Source organism: Armigeres subalbatus, unplaced genomic scaffold (genome assembly GCF_024139115.2).
Source record: "Armigeres subalbatus isolate Guangzhou_Male unplaced genomic scaffold, GZ_Asu_2 Contig205, whole genome shotgun sequence".
Taxonomy (NCBI): Eukaryota; Metazoa; Arthropoda; class Insecta; order Diptera; family Culicidae; genus Armigeres; species Armigeres subalbatus.
Genome location: NW_026942891.1, coordinates 136,301 through 158,153, shown reverse-complemented (window position 1 = coordinate 158,153; position 21,853 = coordinate 136,301). Strand labels below are relative to the sequence as shown.

Below are 21,853 nucleotides of genomic sequence, written 5' to 3'. Positions count from 1 at the left end.
CGAAACCCGCAGAGGGTTACGGCAAGGTGATGGTCTTTCGTGTCTGCTATTCAACATCGCTTTGGAAGGGGTAATACGAAGAGCAGGGATTAACACGAGTGGCACAATTTTCAATAAGTCCGTCCAGCTATTTGGCTTCGCCGACGACATAGATATTATGGCACGTAACTTTGAGAAGATGGAGGAAGCCTACATCAGACTGAAGAGGGAAGCCAAGCGGATTGGACTAGTCATCAACACGTCGAAGACGAAGTACATGATAGGAAGAGGTTCAAGAGAAGACAATGTGAGCCACCCACCGCGAGTTGGCATCGGTGGTGATGAAATCGAGGTGGTAGAAGAATTTGTGTACTTGGGCTCACTGGTGACTGCCGAAAATGATACCAGCAGAGAAATTCGGAGGCGTATAGTGGCTGGAAATCGTGCATACTTTGGACTCCGCAAGACGCTTCGATCGAATAGAGTTCGCCGCCGTACCAAACTGACCATCTACAAAACGCTCATTAGACCGGTAGTCCTCTACGGACACGAGACCTGGACGATGCTCGTGGAGGACCAACGCGCACTCGGAGTTTTCGAAAGGAAAGTGCTGCGTACCATCTATGGTGGGGTGCAGATGGCGGACGGTACATGGAGGAGGCGAATGAACCACGAGTTGCATCAGCTGTTGGGAGAACCATCCATCGTTCACACCGCGAAAATCGGACGACTGCGGTGGGCCGGGCACGTAGCCAGAATGTCGGACAATAACCCGGTGAAAATGGTTCTCGACAACGATCCGACGGGCACAAGAAGGCGAGGTGCGCAGCGGGCAAGGTGGATCGATCAGGTGGAAGATGACTTGCGGACCCTCCGTAGACTGCGTGGCTGGCGACGTGTTGCCATGGACCGAGCCGAATGGAGAAGACTCTTACATACCGCACAGGCCACTTCGGCCTTAGTCTGAATAAATAAATAGTGAGGTTTTCGGCCCTGGGCCGGTTCACCTCGCATAGATAAGAACATTATTCAGAGCTTTGTAGTGGAATATCTTCATTTGTCATAAGACGAGATAGTATTATCCCATTTAACTCCACCACTGGATTGTATCTTACAGTAACTTCCAAAAGACTTATTTCGACCTCAACAGCAACCTTACTTGTCTTCAAAATCTCGTACTTGACTCGACTAAGTCTTACACCGACTTTTATTATTGAAACCTTTTCTAATACCTTCTAAACTTCATACAGACAAATACAGACATTTTGCTGAGATTGATACAGACTTATAAAAATTGTATCTGGCATCCCTGTATTAGTTTGCTGCTGCCGCTGCCGGTGTTTACATTCGCTCCGTGATCAGTTTTTAGTCGGTTTTTTCGATCAAAAATAGCAGTTTATATTAAGTTTTCGCTTCAAACAAGTGACTGATTTCAAAAAGTGATGTTTAATTGGCATTCCATCAACATTTCGGGCTGCTCATGTGCGGAGAAGTGTGTGAAAACTTGATTTTTTCAATGCCCCTTGAGAGGAAGTGAAGTGCAGTGATAAGCCCACCATATCGCGAACGGCTATTGAATTGGCACGATGCTGCTGATTTATGCTATAATTCGAACCGAAATGCTTAGGACTCTTTGAAGAAACATGTTAATTATCACGGGAAGTAAATAAATATGCTGTGAGCAGGTTAGTAATTTGAATATTAAACTTTTGTTCGATGCTGTTCGATGCATTCGAATGTTGGTGGGAGAGGAGTGCGGGAGGTGTGGTAACGACCCGTGGAAGGTCCGGTGCCATATTGACGGCCATTGTGGTACTCTTCCAACTATGTCCTTAACACTGTTGTTTACATTTTAGAACCAAATCCAGATGTCGCACATATCGGGGTAGGGCTTCGATGCTCCGCCTTCTCCCCCTGAATATTGACTGGATCCCTCCAACACAAACCTCCTAGGTAGTTAGCGCAGTGCAAACCAAGATGAATACAGTACTAGGTGCAGGTCCTCCAATCTGTCAAGTTTGTGGAAGAGAAGAAGGCGAGGTAGAAAAATTCATTTTCAGTGCAAAACGAAAACAAACCGGCTGGCTCTCCCATTAGGTTCTGCAGCGTCTGTATCTAACCTCAAACTGATGACAGATTAGTAGTACTTCGCGTTGGACTCGGGGGCAGCCAACCAATCACGAACTCGAACCTTGTCGGAGTTCTCGTCGGAGTCAGTGCAAAGTACTACTGAACTGTCAAAAAAGTTCATTTGACGAGGACCGAATTCATTCGTGACGTCATGCTGCAGAACCTAATACTAAAATCCAAGATGGCTGAATCGTGAATTTGGCAGATTGGAACACCTAGTGGTGTTTTCATCTTGGTGCAAACCTTATAAACTTCTGCTGTACTAGTTCGATAGAAATAATGTATGTCAGTTGATATGGGGACCAGAGCATAAAATATTCACTTTCATGAAACACATTCGCTCCGAGTTTTGACATTCGTGTTTTGATTATTCAAAACATAGAATGACTTTTTTCATAGATTCACTCAATTGATTAGCACTGAGTATGGTAATTACGCGCAAAAAAAAACATATTTAGCCTTGATTATACTGACATTTTCCGCAAAAAAATGCCCCTCAATTGTACGTTGGGATTATATCTATGGGTGTATTTATTTAAATAATCAAAAATGTGTTCAGTTTTACGATTATTTAGCTCCTTGGACTGAATGCACACTGTTCACTAGGGTAATTTTCATTATGTACTGGTGATGCATGCATGAAGGGTTCCAGTAGAGTGAATGCACTTTTTGAAAGGGACAACTAGTGGCACGCTGCGCTGATCTGCGCCACCTTAGTAAAATCTAGCTCAAGATTTTTTTTTATGTACAGGTTATCCGACTTCGTCAGTAGATGGGAATAACCAGCGCGGGGGGGAAACATAAATTTTCAGTGCAAAACGTAAATAAACGAGCATAAATTCCATACAAAAATCCAAGATGGCTGAGTTGTGGATATTGACAAGTCGGATAACCTGACATAAAAAAATCTTGGTCTAGCTCCTTGGACTGAATGCACACTGTTCACTAGGGTCATTTTCATTATGTACTGGTGATGCACAGGGTTCCAGTAGTGTGAATGCACTTTTTTTGTGTTGAATCATATCAGCATTTTATCTGTACCAGCCTACAGCTCTTCCTCGCAGTCCGTTTGGAAATAAATCAAGCGGTCGCCGAATAATGTAAGGGAAAAGTGGGTAAAACGGACACCTTAGGCGACTTCACAGCTCCCTAATCTATGAAGCTATTTTTCGCTCTAAAATTTTCATGCAACCATAATTTGGTCCTTTATGCATAAGTCCATGAGGTCGCATGACAATATTTCTCGATAGAATTTGATTTCTGATGAAACGCGAACAGTCCATTTTCAAGCCGAATCGGATGGGGTGCGGGTAAGATCGACACCCTGTGAGGGTCAAAACCAACACACCAAGTCGGGATGGAAACGATTATAAAAAAAAAATTAAATGAAATAGCAACACAATTGAAAATCTAGGTACTCGTTTCAAATTTCAAGCTGAAATACAGTTATGCCTATTTGAAAAATGTTTAATAACAGTCTCTCGGAAAAAGTTTTTAAATGAATCCACAAAAGTGATTATAGGGCAATTCCAATAAAAAAAATTTCGAGGGATTCTGGAAGAAATCCGAAAACTATTCTGGGGGAATTGCTTAAGATTCTTAAAGGAACTCAAAGATTGCTGGGAAACTCCCGGAGAAATCTTCCAGTAATCCTAGCAAATCATGTTTGAATGCATGACAGAAAAGATAAACTTGCGGGAGATTTTCTGGAGGGACCCCTTGAAGAACATACTGATTAATTACTAAAAGAACCTTCTGAAAGATTCCTGGAAGACCTCCTTCTTGGAATAACTTGCAAAAAAAAGAAAACAGTATGATTTTCTTTCACGAAACATCCATAAATAATGTGGGCTCTGGCGGGCGCCGGTGTGTATCGCTCCTCATCGTAGCTGATCTATTACTGTAACTGTAACTGCATCTTCTTGGCGGAATTGAACTGGGGGTACGTGATCCAAAAATTGAAGAAAAACAATTTTTATCAATACTAAAGTGACGTTCCACAAAATAGCAACCCTGTATAGCAATTTAGCAACCTAGTATCGGGTGCTAAATTTGGAAAATGGCGGCTAATTTTGAGTTGCGTTCTTATTTCACAATCCCGTTTAGATAGTACCGGTGTAGAAGAGGGTCCCTATATCTTCTTCTTATTGGCATTACATTCCCACACTGGGACAGAGCCCCCTCGCAGCTTAGTATTCATTAAGCACTTCCACAGTTATTAACTGCGTGGTTTCTAAGCCAAGTTACCATTTTGCATTCGTATATCATGAGGCTAACACGATGATACTTTTATGCCCAGGGAAGTCGTGACAATTTTCAATCTGGAAATTGTCTAGACCGGCAACTGGGAATCGAACCCAGCCACCCTCAGCATGGTCTAGCTTTGTAGCCGCTCGTCTTACCGCACGGCTAAGAGCTCGATGAACTAGTGGCTACCGCTTCTGCCTTATAAGCAGGAGGTCGTGGGTTCAATTCCATGCTCGTCCCTTTCCTACTTTGTATTTCTATCTTAGTTCTTTCTGTGTTTCACGTTCTACCAAAACGATTCCTACTGTTATAACCAGTGGCGTTTCCCTAACCTCAATCTACCTGTGCACTGGACTTAAATTTAAGGACCATCATCACCGTCATATTTTCTTTAGTTTCTTCAATGGTATATTAATGTTAAAAAGACAGAAAAAAAACAGAATCACCGTCTTCGACCAGAGGTCACACAGACTGAACATCTGACATCTAGCATTAGACAAAGGACAAGGATATTTGCACATGGACCAGTGGAGAACTTTTCGCTTTACCAAACTTTACTTTACGCTTTCCTTACCGGGGTGGGAATCGAACCCACACTCCACAGCACATGCGTTTAGACGATTGATGTCGCTAACCGAACGGCCACGGAGCCCACATAGTTAGTTACAAAGTTAGTAACAAATTTAGTAACTAATGTAAATATCGATCAAAATTTCAATTGTTATTACATATTTTAAAAAGCTGCAGCGATTTGAAGTTTATTGCGTATGGTGCAGTAATGTAATGTGAAATGAAAATGAAAATGACTAGCTTCGCATGTGACAAGCTTTATGTTAAAAAGGATGAAAATGGATCACGAAAGTACAACACTAGAGAATGGATAAGGCTTGCTGACGTTAATCATCTATCTCTTGCACGAGCACGGAGGGGATAGGATTTGTTTCCCGAGGAAAACAAATCCTATCTATTTTGTGCGCGTAGAAGAGAAAGATGATCAAACGTCACCAAGCTCTATTGAGCATATACTGTTGTTCCTGACCTAAAATACGGTTCTTTTTTTATTCGACCTGCAGATTATCCTTTATGACTTAATATTACCCTTCTAAACCTGTCACGTCCATAGCATAATCAATCTCTTTTTTTTTTTTTTTTTTTTTTTTTTTTTTTTTTAACTAATTTTATTTGCTAATTATCTAATACATGCATTCATCTCTTAGACTAGGTGTTCCGTGTTTTCTTAACTTCTTAACACTATCATCCTTATTTGCTATGTTACGCTATTATTAATACATTTCAATTGCCTCTGGCAGTTAGAATTTTTCCTCTGGTTGAATTGAACCATGTAGGAATTACAATGTTTTCAACTTAAACTAAACTTAACCTATTTTATACTAAGGGTACAAGGAGTTAATCGTTGCAATAGAAGATTGCAACGATTTTTGTCTAAAATTGGAAATTATTTTGTTGGACATTTGTTGCAATGTCTCAATATTAGAAATTCTATGAAGTTCATTGGTACTATACCACGGAGGCAACTTCAGAATCATTTTCAAAATTTTATTTTGAATCCTCTGGAGTGCCTTCTTTCTGGTATTGCAGCAACTAGTCCATATTGGCACAGCATACAACATGGCAGGTCTAAAATTTGTTTGTAAATCAAAAGTTTGTTCTTAAGACAAAGTTTTGATTTTCTGTTTATAAGTGGATATAGACACTTAATATAATTGTTACATTTGGCTTGAAGGCCTTCAATGTGATTTTTAAAAGTTAAGCAGAAGTCCTAAATATTTAGCTTCGCTAGACCAATTAATTGGAACCCCATTCATAGTGACAATATGTCTGCTAGAAGGTTTCAAATAAGAAGCTCTCGGCTTATGTGGGAAAATTATAAGCTGAGTTTTGGAAGCATTCGGGGAAATTTTCCATTTTTGCAAGTAAGTGGAGAAAACATCCAAACTTTTTTGCAATCTACTACAAATGACACGAAGGCTTCGCCCTTTGGCTGAAAGGCCCGTGTCATCTGCAAACAAAGATTTTCGACACCCTGGTGGTAAATCAGGTAAGTCAGAAGTAAAAATGTTATACAATATGGGCCCCAGTATGCTGCCTTGGGGGACACCAGCCCTTACAGGTAATCTATCAGATTTAGTATTCTGATAGTTTACCTGCAGCGAGCGATCTGATAAATAATTTTGGATCAGTTTAATGATGTACAGAGGAAAATTAAAATTCATCAATTTTACAATCAAACCTTTATGCCAAACACTGTCAAATGCTTTCTCTATATCAAGAAGAGCAACTCCAGTCGAATATCCTTCAGATTTGTTGAGCCGAATTAAGTTCGTAACTCTTAATAACTGATGAGTGGTTGAATGCCCATGGCGAAAACCAAATTGCTCATCAGCAAAAATAGAATTGTCATTAATATGAACCATCATTCTATTTAAAATAATCTTTTCAAACAGTTTGCTTATTGAAGAAAGCAAACTGATTGGGCGATAACTAGAAGCCTCAGCTGGATTTTTGTCCGGCTTCAAAATTGGAACAACTTTGGCGTTTTTCCATTTATCTGGAAAGTATGCCAATTGAAAACATTTGTTAAATAAATTAACCAAAAAGGATAAAGAGCTCTCAGGAAGTTTTTGATAAGTATGTAGAAAATACCATCATCACCCAGGGCTTTCATTTTTTAAATTTTCTAGTAATAGATCGCACTTCATCCAAATTAGTTCCCAACGAAGGGTCAAAAACATTCTCTTGATTGAGAATGTCTTCGAAGCTCCGTGTAACCTGATCCTCAATTGGACTAGTGAGACCTAGACTAAAATTATGGGCACTCTCGAACTGCTGAGCAAGTTTTTGAGCCTTTTCGCCATTTGTTAATAAAATTTTATTTCCCTCTTTAAGCGCTGGAATTGGCTTTTGAGGTTTTTAAGAATTTTTGTTAATTTCCAAAAGGGTTTCGAACTCGGATCCAACTTCGAGACATTATTCTCAAAGTTGGTATTTCTCAGAATAGCGAAACGTTTTTAATTTCATTTTGCAAATCTCGCCAAATAACTTTCAACGCGGGATCGCGAGTTCTTTGGTATTGCCTTCTTCTCACATTTTTAAGACGGATCAGTAGCTGAAGATCGTCGTCAATAATAATGGAGTTGAATTTAACTTCACATTTCGGAATTGCAATGCCTCTGGCTTCGACAATTAAATTTGTCAAAGATACGAGAGCATTATCAATATCACTTTTGGTATCGAGAGGAATATCAACATCAAAATTCCTATCGATATACGTTTTGAGATAAATCCCAATCAGCTCTATGATAATTAAAAGTAGAGCTGATTGGATTATAAATGGCTTCTTGTGAGATTTCAAATGTCACAGGAAGGTGATCAGAGTCAAAGTCAGCATGAGTTACCAATTGGCCACACAGCTGACTTGAATCCGTTAAAACCAAATCAATTGTCGAAGGATTTCGAGTGGATGAAAAACAAGTTGGGCCATTGGGATATTGAAAAGTATAATATCCCGCAGAACAATCTTCAAATAAAATTTTACCATTGGAATTGCTTTGAGCATTATTCCATGAACGGTGTTTGGCATTGAAGTCACCAATTACGAAGAATTTTGATTTTTGCGAGTCAGAATTTGAAGATCAGCTTTCAACAAATTCTTTTGCTGCCCATTGCATTGGAAAGGCAAGTAGGCTGCAATGAAGGAAAATTGTCCAAAATTTGTTTCAACAGAAACTCCCAAGGTTTCAAAAACTTTGGTTTCAAACGAAGAAAATAATTTATGTTTGATACGTCTATTAATGACAATGGCGACCCCACCACAGGCGCTGTCAAGACGATCATTTCTGTAGATAAAATAGTTTGGATCTCTTTTAATGGAGAGTCCTGGTTTTAAATACGTTTCAGTTATAATGGCAATATGCACATTATGAACTGAAAGGAAGTTGAATAATTCATCTTCCTTACCCTTTAGAGAGCGGGCATTCCAATTTAGAACTTTCACACAATTATTTGGATCCATTGAAACGGAGTCCGATAACAATTTTTTGTGTGTACTTTATACCAACCTGAACAGCTTCAGGAATGGTATTTGCTTTGAACATTGCATCAATCATGTGATGCAATTGTTCAGCTAAAAAATCAAAATCGGAAGCAGTCATGCTACCTGAATCGGCAACATGACCGTTATTTTCCGTTGGGACATGGGTATAAACCTCATTTTGAGAAGAGAAATTTTGTCTACCAGCAGCGATGTTTGCATACGTAGGTACATTCGAAAAATTGGAATTTACTGAAGTGCTTGCTACCCGTTGACGAGCGGCAAAATTTGTTTGTGAATTGTGGTGGGTATGAATTGCTCGACCGGTAACCGGTTTCGAAATTTGAGCGTTTGAAAAATTTCTACCCGTCGAATCTGGGATCCGATTGGAATTTCCCGTCATCAATTTTGAACGGGAATTCAAAACTTTTTTGCGTGAAGGGCATTCCCAGAAATTGGATTTATGATTGCCCCCACAGTTTGCGCACTTAAATTTATTGGGATCTTCTCTCACAGGACATGCGTCCTTGGCGTGAGAGGTTCCACCACAAATCATGCATTTAGCATCCATGTGACAATGTTTGGTTCCATGACCCCACTTTTGGCACTTACGGCACTGGGTAGGGTTTTGGAAATTTCCCCCAGGCCTGCGGAAATGTTCCCATGTAACACGGACATGAGACATAATACAGGCCTTTTCCAACTTTTTCATATTATTTAGTTCACTTTTGTTTAAATGAACTAAATAAAATTCTTGAGAAATGCCTCTGGGAAGTACCAGAATGGGATTTCTTTTTCATCTTAATTACTTGGACTGGTGAAAATCCAAGTAATTGAGAAATTTCAATTTTAATCTCATCCAGTGATTTGTCATCACTGGGGAGACCTTTCAAGACGACTTTGAACAATCGCTCAGTTTTGTCGTCGTATGTGAAGAATTTATGGCGCTTCTCAGTTAAATAGTGAAGAAGACGTTTGCGATCGTCAAAGGATCCCGGCAAAACGCGGCAGTCACCCTTCCTAGCAGTGGCGTCGCGTGGAATAATTGGGAACCTGTTCAAAAATGTTCAACAATCAAATATCATTCTTAATAACCCTTCAGCACGTGCGCGGTGTGGCGCCACTCGTCGCTAGCACGCTTTGTTGCCAAAGGCAACGTTCTTGCAACAAATGGTGCCCTACCAAATAACTATGACTGGCGTCACCAGTGAGCATTGGAAAAATATCTTTATGAAGCTCACTTTTCGTTGTTGGCCGTTAGCAAGGGAAAAGCATCATGCAACCATTTGATAACCAATAAGTTTTCATTGAAAGAGTAAGGTTATGCACATCACTACATCTATATTTGAGCCACATATGAGACATCCACATGCAGAGACATCCCCGAAATATATGAACTTGAACAAACAATATTGAAATAGAAGAGAACCATTGACGATGAGAGAACTACGTTCAAATAATTATGCTGAACCAAGCTGCTCCCCACGAACTAAGTCAAATATGTAACTGTTGTTACTACTGGCATTCGTATAATCTGTAGTTTTGTATTCCGCGCATAGTTGAACGACAGAAGAATATGTCTTTTGCTCGTTCAAATTTGAAGTTGAACGAGTTGCAACGAAATGTGAGAAGGCGTCGATATTATGCTCGCAGTGTGTTGCAGCACTTCGTTCCCAAACAGACGAATAGAGAGAAAATTTTCCTCATAATTCTCTCATATTTTCTTCTTCGTTCACGTCGTAAACTTGAACGAACTGCGACGCCGTTTCGTTGCAAGGTTTGTTGCATCGCTTCGTGTTCTACATGTAGGCGGGCAGAGACAAAAAAAAACACGTGTTTTGATGCAGGAGTGTCTTTTTGTGCATTGGTAGGACACAAACAACCAAAAGCCTGAATACAAAAAGGAAAGCTACATGTTTGCCTATGTTTCAAATGTGTTGACTGGTTCAGAAACAAAATTGAACGTAGCTGTTGCAACAGCTCTCTGTTTTCTGCCAACCGGTGCAACTATGTTTTTGAACACAAGATCAAAATATAATCTTCATTAGTTGGCCTACCTGTGCAATGAACAGGTTGAACAGGCCGACCAGACGCCACTGCTTCCTAGCAATCTGAAATGAAACCTTGATCCCCTGAAGGTTACTCAAAATCTCATTCCGGAAGCCAGAAAACTCGGCAACAGATACCACAATTGGCGGAATCCTTTGCTTTTTCGCATGAATCGAATCACCTGGGCTAGAGGTAGATTCGATTTGCTCAATTTCATCATTAATCAAATCGAACTGATTGCTCAGTTCGATTGGAGAAGAATTATTTCCGATATTAGAGTTAGAAGGAATATCTGAAGTTTCCAGCTTCCTTCTATTTTTTCCGCGCTTGGGCAGGACGGTCTTGAAACCTTGTTTCTTTGAAGGAAGTGGAGAATTCAGAGACTCCCCCTTCCTCTTGTTTTTGTTAATACTCATTGCTGAGCGTGGAGACGTGACCTTCTAAGAGGTTTTTTCCCAGAACGGTGTCCCTGCAGGATTACCACCGCTTGTCGGAATTTTACTTCCGCAAACGGGTCCAACGTAAAACGAAGGCACGGGTCCTTGCAAAGATCGTAACGGGATCAGTGGGTACAAATAGCGCTAAGAAGCACCGTTGAAATTAAAATAGCTTCGGGTAGTATTAAAAACTTCCTTCCGCAAAGAGAGAAAGAACCGCACAGCACGAAAGCACGATGCGGTCTGATAATCAATCTCTTAGTTATATTATCCGGCTCTTATTACCTCGTTTCTTTAATACTTGAATTACATTATGCATCTGATGAGTCCAGTAAATCAGAGGAATTTTGCGATCCGAAGGCAAGTGCCGAACTTACCTCAATTGGTAGCATAATAATGATGAGCTACATGTGGATGTTTATAAAATTATTTAGAAAAGTTAATTATTTTCCCACAAATTATACAAAATGATGTTCAATTATGGATCAGAGATGGATTACATACTGAAAATCAACAAATTATAGTCGAAAAAGCTTATACACCGATACAAAAATTTTAGATAACTCATCTCGTCAATGGTGATCAATGCTATTTTTGGTTTATTTCGACTGTTACGCATCTCCGCCAGTTACAAAATGGCTAGAAATACAAGAAATCGAAAGTTTATTCAAAGTGTGTCAACATTCTGTCAGACAATCACCTGAAATCAGAGATTTGAAGAGGTGTTGGTTTTACCCACAATTCCCGTACGCTTCCTCGAGGTGTTCTAGAAGATATGCGTATTATCCGAGAATGTGTGCTGTTGACAGCCACGACGCGGACGCTTGTCGGCCAATGATGTATGATAAGATCGATTCCGTAAACTATCATCATCATAATTCTGAGAAAACAATAATCAGATGTGGAACAGTATCAAATGCCTTATCAAAGTCTATAATGATGAAATTCACTTGTCGCCTTGATTCAACTTCTTGTGATACTTCAGTTGTGCATGACGTCAAGTTCGACGTCGTGGAATGCTGATTCATTAAGCAGTGCTGAATATTAGAGATGAGTGAAGACGCTATTCCGCATACGATTTTGTGAACTAGCTTTTCCAAAACAATGTTTTTGCAACAAAGTATTGTGGCACCTTTATACTACCGTAATAAGTATATTTGTATCATGTTTGCTAGGATTTCTATGCATATGGGACAGTTATGCGTAGAACTGCAATCTAGTTGTCGACACTTCTGCAGTTGCTTTACCAGTAGATCGGTGCGATTCGAGACATTTTCCATACCGTCGGTAACTTCCTTCCTAGTTGAGATTTTTTGAAATCGGCTCATTCAGGACTGTGGCATAGTTCTTGTAAAGGAATGGGTGAAAGCCGTCCGTGTCGGAGCCTTATCAATATCAAGATTTTTTAGGGGACCTGTACAGTACAGGCTGAACTAAACATCATATGGGGAAGGCTGAATGAGCATGAGCATGAGCATGATGACCGTGCATTTCGTAGTTGCTACTCCGTGATCGACCAGAACAATCGCAATTGCACAGGGAACCAATGGATGGAAGCATGGGATTTGCATTCCAACCTCAATGTGCAGGTCGATAACGGCGCTGGCCACGTCCTCACGGTCATCGGGGATGGGAAGGAATTGATGATGCAGTCACTCGCCCACTGCAAGCCGAGAACACCTCTGCACTCGCCACGAGTTCCTGCGGAATTTCATTGGAATTTGGGGGTTAGGTTTTATAGCAGAGGTTCGTCTTGGTTAACGGGTTGCCAATGTGATAGTGATGAAGGGGTGGTGTAGTATTCTAATTGGATGCCGAAACGAACTTTTTCGCTCATTTCGAATTCTAACAGTTACCTCCTAGAACTAATCAAGTTGTAGTTATAGTGGATAGAAGATAGAAACGGTATGAAGGCCCATTTCAGTTCTAGCGATTGCTAGAACATGAGAAATATATGAAAAGATACAAAGTAGGAGAATGGAACGGGCCTGGGATTGAACCCACGACCTCGGGTTTGACCAAATTTCGTTTCTTTTACCTTTGAAAAGAAATAAATTCACTCCTACAACACTCCAGTAAAATGCTAATATCTTTGCCTAATAAACTCTTATCTTTTCGCGGTTTTCAGCATAACATTCTGTATTTAATTCTACAAGAACTGAATGAGTATCATTGTTCTTGATCGTAAATTGTGCCATCCAACTGCAAATCACTGTTTTTGGATGATTCTGCATACATTTTTCCATATAAACTTCCAACGAGTTTAGCACCGCCCAAACGTTGATCGATTTAGTTGAAATTTTGTCCAGAGCATCAGGGCATCAAATAGAACCGAATAAGAGGGCGGCCAATCAAAAAATTTGAAAGTGTTTTTTGAGCCACCCTAATGATCGTCGATACTATGTTTTTTTGTAGAAGATTTAAACCACATCAACAAATCTTTTGTTCACAACGTTGAAGTCGCTTGTTTTGAAATCCGTTGAAGTTCAGGGGGCAGTAGGGACTATGTCGACAATCCCTCCCCAGGACTACTGCGAGTTGTGGTGCTCGTCTAAGATGAGGTAGGGTTTGACAGTGGGCTTTGTAAAACTTCTATAAAAAGCTGCATGTATCCGCAAGCAGGCTCCCCCAATATGCCATTCAAAGCGCACAAGCCCAAGTCCTGGTGTTAGGTAGGACACTACTGACCCGACGGCCCTTCCTATTGTAATACTGTAATACAAACGGCATAAGAGATAATATGCCTCGATACAATCGGTAACTACCTAGGCGACGAATTAAGGATTACGAATGGAAGCTTGGAACATGAAACTGGCAGTGGCTATGTTTCGCAGGTTGCGGCAGGATAGTGAACCACGTTCACAGCGCAAAAATCGGACGACTGCGGTGGGTCGGGCACGTAGCCAGAATGTCGGACAATAATCGGGTGGAAATGGTTCTCGGCAGCTATTCGACGAACACAAGAAGGGGAGGTGCGCAGCGATCAAGGTAAATTGATCACGTGGAAGACGGTCCGAACCGACTGCGTGGTTGGTGACGTGCAGCTGTGGACCGAAATAAATGGAGAAGACTTTTATGCACTGCACAGGCCACTCCGGCCTTAGTCTGAGAAAATAATAACCAATAGATGGAGCATGGGAGTTGCTTTCCAACATCAATGTTCCAAAGTCCGAGAGCTCTAGACTTTTTCAACGGTCAATTACGAAATTGTTGAAGCCACGACCTCCTGCTTATAAGGCAGAATCGGTAGCCATATGATTACCAAGTCCTGCGATTTATTTCTCATTTATGGAATCGATAAACTTAGTCTAGGATTTGTCTTTCGCTTCCCTGATCATCTGCTTGCAACTGTTGCGGGCTCCCTATGATCTTACTACATGCAGCTTTTTTTCCTCGCACTACTCTGACTGCTCGTTTAGATCGCCACCGCCGGTCGTTTATGGCATCTCGCAGCCGCTACTAAGAATTGGTCACGCCACTGATAAATAATTTCTCAATTTAGAAATTCAAGTCGTTGAAATTCAGGTGAATTTTCTATATAAAGTGTTCGGAGTTCGGAGATTTTTTTTTTTTTTTTGAGATACTGAACGAACATTTAGTTTCAAGTGCTAATTAAAAGCCTTGATTGTAAACTTAACGTGGTCGTTGAATAGAAGTTGATTATTGATGAAGATAATTCTGTAGTAATAAATTATGTGATTATGTTCATCATCTTTTACCTAAACTGGAATCGCTTTAAGGCGGTTTGGTTATCTACTCTGGTCTTTGGATTCATTAGAAACATTGAATTGACCCCATGAAAAAATCCACAAAATATCGAAGAAAAATTAAGAGACGGTAATTATTAAGCATGAAATTTGAGAAACCCAAATATTGGTAAAATCAAACCGCGTTAAAAGCGATCCCTTTTTTTATTTTGGAAGGAATGTTGTATTTTTAACAATAAAAATCAATAAAGGTATCTTCATTCTTCATGCAACAACCCCGTTATTTCCGGAGTAAATATTATTGATTCATTAATTAAACAATTTTCTACACGGTCAGAATAGTGTATTTTTAGTAGAGTACCTATTAATTTAATTTCTCTACAACAGGAAATCGAATTCACCGTAGCTTATCATATACCCCCACACCCATCAATAAGCGTACCAATCTACCTATATAGGTAGGTAAAATAATTGACTGCAGGTTCCAATAAATTCAACATGCAAGGACAAGAATTGCCATGTAGCGCTACGTCGGAGTAGGCAGTAATAAAGGAGAAACAAAAAACGACTTACCTGGGAATTTTCCTCAGATCAGCATTTTTGTTGGACGGATTCGGCTCGAACCAGATCTCCAACAGCTTCTCGACTCCTTCGAAAAAGTGCATGTCCTCACTGCTGCTACTACTACTACTAAGACTATTACTTAAATCTTCATTTTCCGCCATGCTTCCAGCGTTCCTCCGGTACGCGGTTCCGCCTTTCACGAAAGGAAATATTCCACCCAATTCAAGAAAAGAACGATCCGGTTAAGGATCGCTAGACAAGGATTAACAATCGAATGAAAGAAAAACTTCCGAGGTCACTTTTACTGCTGACCGCACCAACACCTTAAAATTTTTCGGACAGACGTGGGGACTGCAGATTTTTCATCCGCGATTTTCGACCGGAACCAAAAGCGGACAGATTTGAACGCAAAAAAAAGAATACCGACCAAGTGGGACTAACGAAAGAACCCAAAAAACGAAACAAAAACGCACAGACAGTACACAGGGACTTTGCTATTTTCAATGCCTCGTTTTTGGCAAATTAATCACTTTCAGCCACTGGGTATTTCTTCTTACTTTTCTTCGAAAATCGATTGGCCGCGAGAGAGAGGACTTTCTTCTGATCGACTCAGAAAGCGCTACTGATCACAACAAAAGTCAGTCCAAGACTGAAGGTGCCGAGCACGCGCCTGGACGATGATACCTCTACCTCGCGCTTGGTTCGTGCTTTTGACATCGACGTCAGCCGTCGCCGTCGGTAAAGAAAAGGACGTCGCGATAATTTCACAGTGTTGCCAGATGTTTACAATTATACATGATATTTAGCTAAAAAAAAAGGCACTGCCATTTTATGAAATTAAGTTTTATTGTTCATTTGATTTAATAATGAAAATTATTGTTTAACCTCTGTAAGACTCCGTCGAGGAAGTTAATCAAGTCACTTCCTCTTCAAAAAAATGTACATAAATCAAGTGGCAAGTCGATGATTAACAAGAATTTAGTGGGTTTATATGCGATAGCAAAAATGATGCTGTGCGAACCGGCTTGAAGAATTTGTTGGTACTATTATCTTGATGTCAAAGTTCATTCATCTTATTTTCGTTTCCCATGATATCACATAAAAGATATTTTCGTTACAAGATAAAGATTGTCGCTTCGATTCCCTTTGTTCTGCTGTCCGAAACATGTGTGGTACCAACTGTCAAATAATGTTTCGGACAGCGACGACAGCGACAATGTTTATCTTGTGACTAAAATATTTTATCACATCAAAAACCTCATAATTTATTAGAATATAAGCTATTAGGTAGTAATTTTTGATGTTTTGTTTCAAATTTAAAAAACAGGCTCTAAAGGCATCATTAATTGGAATTAATTGGGAATCAATTGGATTCTTTGGGGAATTTGGACGGCAAAGATTAAAAATCTTTTTTTTTTCTGTGCGAGAACTTTTGTTATACGATTCGCGTCGCGCGTCTTGATATCCTCTCGATCACCCTAATTGTCAGTGTGTACTGTGCTGAATGTAAACAAGACGCGTGAAAAATCATTCTTTTCTTCACGAATTTAGTGAAAGGATTAGGAATGAAAATAAATTTTATAAAATAATACGAATAAAATCCCAGTGTTGTTAATGTAAAAAGTATGATAAATCAAAGTTGAATTGTGGTAACATATTCCGGTTACGTTACTGTGATTACATACAGTTGGATATCTCCGAAGGTTAATTTAGTTTGGATGTCTGGTGAACTTAGAAATCCATTTATCGATCAGTCGCCTCAGTTTCAAGCCAGAAACCCGGATGGAGAGGTGGAAAATGAGGCCACCGAAGTCCCAGACGGGGATGAGGTAGAGGATATCCCGGCGGCAATGACGGAATCGTACAGTGAAATTGCTTACACGCAAAATTTCTTCGGTGGCACCAACAATGGGGAAGAGCATTCCGGCGGTGATGACGGTCAACACGTAGGTTCCGGTTCGTCATCGTCATCTTCGTCGCAAACTCGGAAGCGACCTGATTCACTCGATTGTGATAAGAGGAAAGGTAAGTCAAGGGGATTCCCGTCCTGAGCAAATTGCTTTATTATTTCAAATTACATTACAACCAAATTTAGGCGAAGTGATTTCAGGGCACTTCAATCGAGAATCATATCTCAAGCTCCTAAAAGCAATGCTATTCATATATCAACATGAAAAAAGATTGTTCAAATTCTGTTTTGTCAAATCAGACTCAGACTTAGAAGATGTGCCCGAATTGGATGAGGGCTTGAGCAAAATCTTTTTGTTAACCACTCCAAATTGCAGTACCTAGTTTCAAAGTTTCTTATTGATCCTGGACAACTTATCAGATCAATAAAACCTCGTGAGAGTGCAGAGGCCCTCTTGGGTCTCTTGTCAATCCTGGTCATGCTCGCTATCGTGGTAAACTATGAATCAACTATTTTAATTCCAGATGCGTCTTTCCCCTACAATCTGGAAGGGACAGTCCGAGTGGATGGACACATGACACACTTTGTTGCCGAAAACCTCGAGTACAAAATCAAACTAGCAAGTCCAGTGACAGTCACGCGGAAGGATTCTAGCAATCCGTGCGGTTCTCGACAGAGTACACCATCGGCAGCTACCGGTGGATTGGGTGGCCCCGGATCGAGCGCCTACGGTCTGATGCCGAAGCCGTTTATGATGCCACCCCATCTACACCAAATTGATCCCAACGTGCTGAACGAAATCGAACGGGAAGCGCAAGCCCTGGCCGCGTCGGTGGACAATCTTACCGAAAACCTCTGCTCGGTGCTGCATTCGATTTCCTCGATCACAGCGGATAACGTGGAGATCTACAAAAACGCAGTCACCAAGCTGACCGATTGTATGGATGCCAACATCAAGTGCATGTACACGATCATGGCCAAGGCGGAAGAGATATCGAAAGCGATAAAGCCGGCCGAAGCCCTGGCAGCGCGAATGTAAGTAAAAATTGATGCTTTATTCACTCGTTTCCTGAATGTTACATTATTGTTCCGTATTTCATGCATTTGTGCGCCCACAGACGAGAGATCAAGCGACTCGTCGATATGTTCGAAAGTTATGTTTAAATTTTCGATAGGGACGACATTCCATTTCTCTGACAAACTTTACTGTGCAGTTGAAATCCGTGATTAGAAAAGTATAATTTATCCTTATCGTTCCCGACTACAACACTTAATCTGTTCGTTGTATCATCGTATGTTATATGTAAAATATGAGTCATTTGATATAACTTAGAATTAATATTTATTTCCAAGCCATGTCTAATGTAATCCTTCTTGAACTTAAAAGAAAATCCACCGCATCCATATTTCAGTTAAAAAAAATCTCGAAAAAAACAATGATTTTTCAATAATTCCGAAATGTAATGTCCGATAGGGTCAATAACAAACACTTATGGCATTACATCCCCACACTGGGACATTGCCGCCTCGCTGCTTAATGTTTATTCAGAACTTCCTCAGTTTTTACCCGAAGGTTTCTAAGCCATGTTACCTTTTTTTTATCTTTATTAAAGAGATTTCCAGCCCTAGGCTGGCTCATCTCTATCGAATTAAATCTAAATATCAATTACAATTCATTTAATATTTCTCAACATTATTGATCGTTTTCTTTTATCACGAACTTGTTTTTTCTGAAGCCAATCAATCCATTTTTCAGGATTCTCATCGTACTCCGGTTCTTCTTCTGACGTCTCCATTCCAGCTTCATCGGTTGAAAGGTCATTTTGCATTACTACGGGTCGTTCCATAGCGGGTGGTTCGGGTTTTTTATTCACTTTCTTCCTAGGTGGCGATCTCGCAGTTGTCGTGTCGCTTTGCACCGCTGTACGTTTCGTTTTCTGTTGTCGAAGCGTTGGTTGCTGCTGCAGTTGACGGTCGATTTTATGTTTGCTCCCTACGTTCTTTTGAACAATAGGGCCACTGGGGGGTGTGTTATCCAAAATAGCTGCTTGGTTGGAACTAGTTTGCGCCAAGAGCTTTTTGTTCATGGCGCAAGTTTTACCGATATGAACTAAATTCGTACAATGCCGACATGTGGGCGGCTGCGAATTATAAGATAGGTAAGTTCGTTCACTTTTTATTGTGACATATGATTTCAGGTGTTCTTTCAATGTCATTTGAACAACCCGTACACCTGAAGGAATTCCTCTTCCAGCGAAAGTTTTACCCCATATAGCTTCCTTAACACTGTAGACTTCGCCATACTGCTGTAAGTATGATGTAATGTCGGTATTCGTCACGTTTTCAGACAGATCGTGTATTTTAATTTCCACTCTGTTGTCATCCATCGTAAGGCGCACTTTGTACCGCTTCCCGTTCACCTCGAGCTTGTGACGATCATTGTTGCTCAACCACCATTTGAGCTGTTTCAAGTTAGTCGCATTTTACATGCACACAGCACTGAATATGATTCATTTGCAAGCGTTCAGCACCGTAGCGTGCGGTTGGCTGGGTTGGCTCCTGCCAAGGGCGCCTGCCTCTAGGGGGGCGCCAAAATAAAAAATAACCGTATTTTACTAAGGGGCCGAAAAATAGGACTAAAGTCCAAAGATCGATTGGAGAGATATTTTGAGTAATGTAGAGCAAACAGTAATATTTCTTTATTTTCACATCAACATGTCATATGAAAAACTTTGAAGTCCCAATATCTATTCTGGTTTCTCGGGGACTTCCGGAAGCGGTTACAAGGGGCCAGTTTGATAAAAAGTATCCATAAGTATCATCTTCAAATTATTATTTGAGTGTAATACCTGCACTGATGAGTTCCATTTTTCCACTATCACCCAGGGACCGTGATGTACTGCAATAGTGAGGATAATTTACTTTCAATTTAAATTATTTGAAATAACTCAGCTTTCTATGCAAATTCTTACATGGGCTTCAGCTGGTTAACCAAATTCTGAAGAATTATTTTGCTCTAATAACTAATACCTACCAGAAAAAAACTAGTATGAGCGGCATAGGTTTTGTGTAACCTCGAGATTATTGTTATTGTTTTTATTATAGAGGCTTGCAGCCCAAAACTGGCTCATTTTTTTATGGATCCTGTACACCGGTGGTGCAAAGGGCCGACTTGAAAGATCTCCATCCTGAGCGTTGCCCGGCTATCGCTTTAACCTGTTGCCAGGTTAGAAACTGGCTCATCTCTGAGATAAATTTGCTTGTTTTGTTCAGAAAATGTTCATGTGATCTGAAAAAAGACCATGAGAATCATCTTAATGTCCTCAGTGTTCAGTACTGATTTTTCCTAAAAAAAACTATCAGATATTGGTCCAAAGTTGTATTTTTCCCTTGTCCTGCTGCTTCTGATAACGACTCCGACTATCAACCAACTCAGTTTAGAATTATATTTTATTGACTCAACAATTTACATAGCCCAGTAGTGCCTCCAATTGACCGACAGGCTCACTCACTCACTTAATTCGAATAGGTCCAATGTCGATTTCGGTCACCAACCAACCCACTCAAGAGTTGGGTTTTTCTTGATGGTCCAATAGCGACTTCGATCATCGATCAACCTACTTTTTAGCTGAATATCATTGAACTAACAAGTCCAATGGTGTTTCCAAACCATGGACATACTTTAGAGTAGATTTTTTCTTGACCTTAGTCTCAACAAACAAATTAAGCTGATTTGGCAAGTTTTTTGGCTGAAGAATTAGTCTATTTCACACTAAATATTTTAACGCTTTACCAGCTTCTAATGTTTGTTTGCAGGTCCGATGGTGATTTGGGCCATTAACAAATCCATTCCAGAGACGGGTAACAAGCAGGGTTCTGGTGATTCCTACCATCGGTCTACTTACGTCAGAGTTGGATTTAACTAAGTCCAGTAATATTCCTTCAAATCATCGACCAGCATAGAATTTATCCAAATAGGGCCGATCGGGATCTCGATCATAGGGCTTTTCGTGATCCAATTAGCTCCGACAAGGACTCTTACCATTGACCATCTCACTCCAGAGTTAGATTTTGTTGATTCAACTAGGGTTCACGAAAACATACATTTTCTTTTTGATTTGCGTAAGTATATATTTGGCAATCCATACTGCCTTGGCCATATACGTACATAGACTACAGAGGGCTTTTAGAAATTATTGAAGAAATATTTATAAAATGTGTAACGATCATTTTTTTTTATTTTCACCCCCTCACTATTCTCAAATTTCTCAACATGGTTCTGCTAAGGTCCCAGAATATTATGCGAATAGTCAAAAAATATCACGAAAATTCCAACATTCTTAGGAGGATTTTCTGCAATCTACAATTCCTGAAATTTAAATTGTTTTCCAAATGTAAACTATTGTACATTTTTACCTTAGTAGAAAAGGGGCGCTCAATGAATGTTTCGCCAAGGGCGCCGGGATTCCACGCTACGGCTCTGCAAGCGTTGAATCTGTTTTGGCCGTAAGCCAAGAGTACGGAAGATGAAATTATGCACATCTTCATAACTCGGACGTTTCTCGAAATCTCGGAAATCCACTTTGAATGTATTTTCACGAAGTGGCACCATGTTCACGATAAGAAAAAATTGAATATCGATTGTGGTGCTCAGTACGAGCACATCCGGACGCAGCAAAGGCTTCAGCACAACTCTGCCCATGATCACATAGTTGACGTATAAGCCAAAATGACCAAAACACACTTTTTTGCGGATATGGATTCTTCGTACGATTATACA

At 40.2% G+C, this 21,853-nt stretch overlaps 2 protein-coding genes across 3 annotated transcripts in view; one reads left to right on the top strand and one right to left on the bottom strand.

Annotated features, from left to right (window-relative positions):
* LOC134203658 (S-adenosylmethionine decarboxylase proenzyme-like) overlaps positions 1–15,831 on the bottom strand; it is a 63,549-nt gene extending 47,718 nt beyond the window's left edge. The window contains exon 1 of one of the 2 annotated variants that reach the window (XM_062678541.1): positions 15,174–15,831. In XM_062678541.1, the coding sequence (XP_062534525.1) occupies positions 15,174–15,325 (152 nt within the window). In that variant the 5' untranslated portion in view covers positions 15,326–15,831. The remainder of the gene's footprint in view (positions 1–15,173) is intronic. The other variant, XM_062678542.1, reaches the window with a different exon arrangement.
* Positions 15,832–16,669: 838 nt separating this feature from the next.
* LOC134203672 (BLOC-1-related complex subunit 6-like) lies at positions 16,670–18,429 on the top strand. The gene is made up of 3 exons (XM_062678550.1): positions 16,670–17,189; positions 17,598–18,108; positions 18,192–18,429. Exons 1-3 carry the CDS (start codon positions 16,883–16,885, stop codon positions 18,235–18,237), a joined length of 864 nt encoding a protein of 287 aa, XP_062534534.1. The 5' UTR covers positions 16,670–16,882; the 3' UTR covers positions 18,238–18,429.
* Positions 18,430–21,853: the final 3,424 nt, after the last annotated feature.

Bases quoted from the DNA above. Each gene is read 5' to 3' on its own strand.
- LOC134203672 (XM_062678550.1), top strand. From the start codon at position 16,883: ATGTCTGGTGAACTTAGAAATCCATTTATCGATCAGTCGCCTCAGTTT. The intron at 17,190-17,597 runs GTAAGTCAAGGG...TTTTAATTCCAG, and splicing joins CGATTGTGATAAGAGGAAAG to ATGCGTCTTTCCCCTACAAT. The intron at 18,109-18,191 runs GTAAGTAAAAAT...GTGCGCCCACAG, and splicing joins GAAGCCCTGGCAGCGCGAAT to ACGAGAGATCAAGCGACTCG.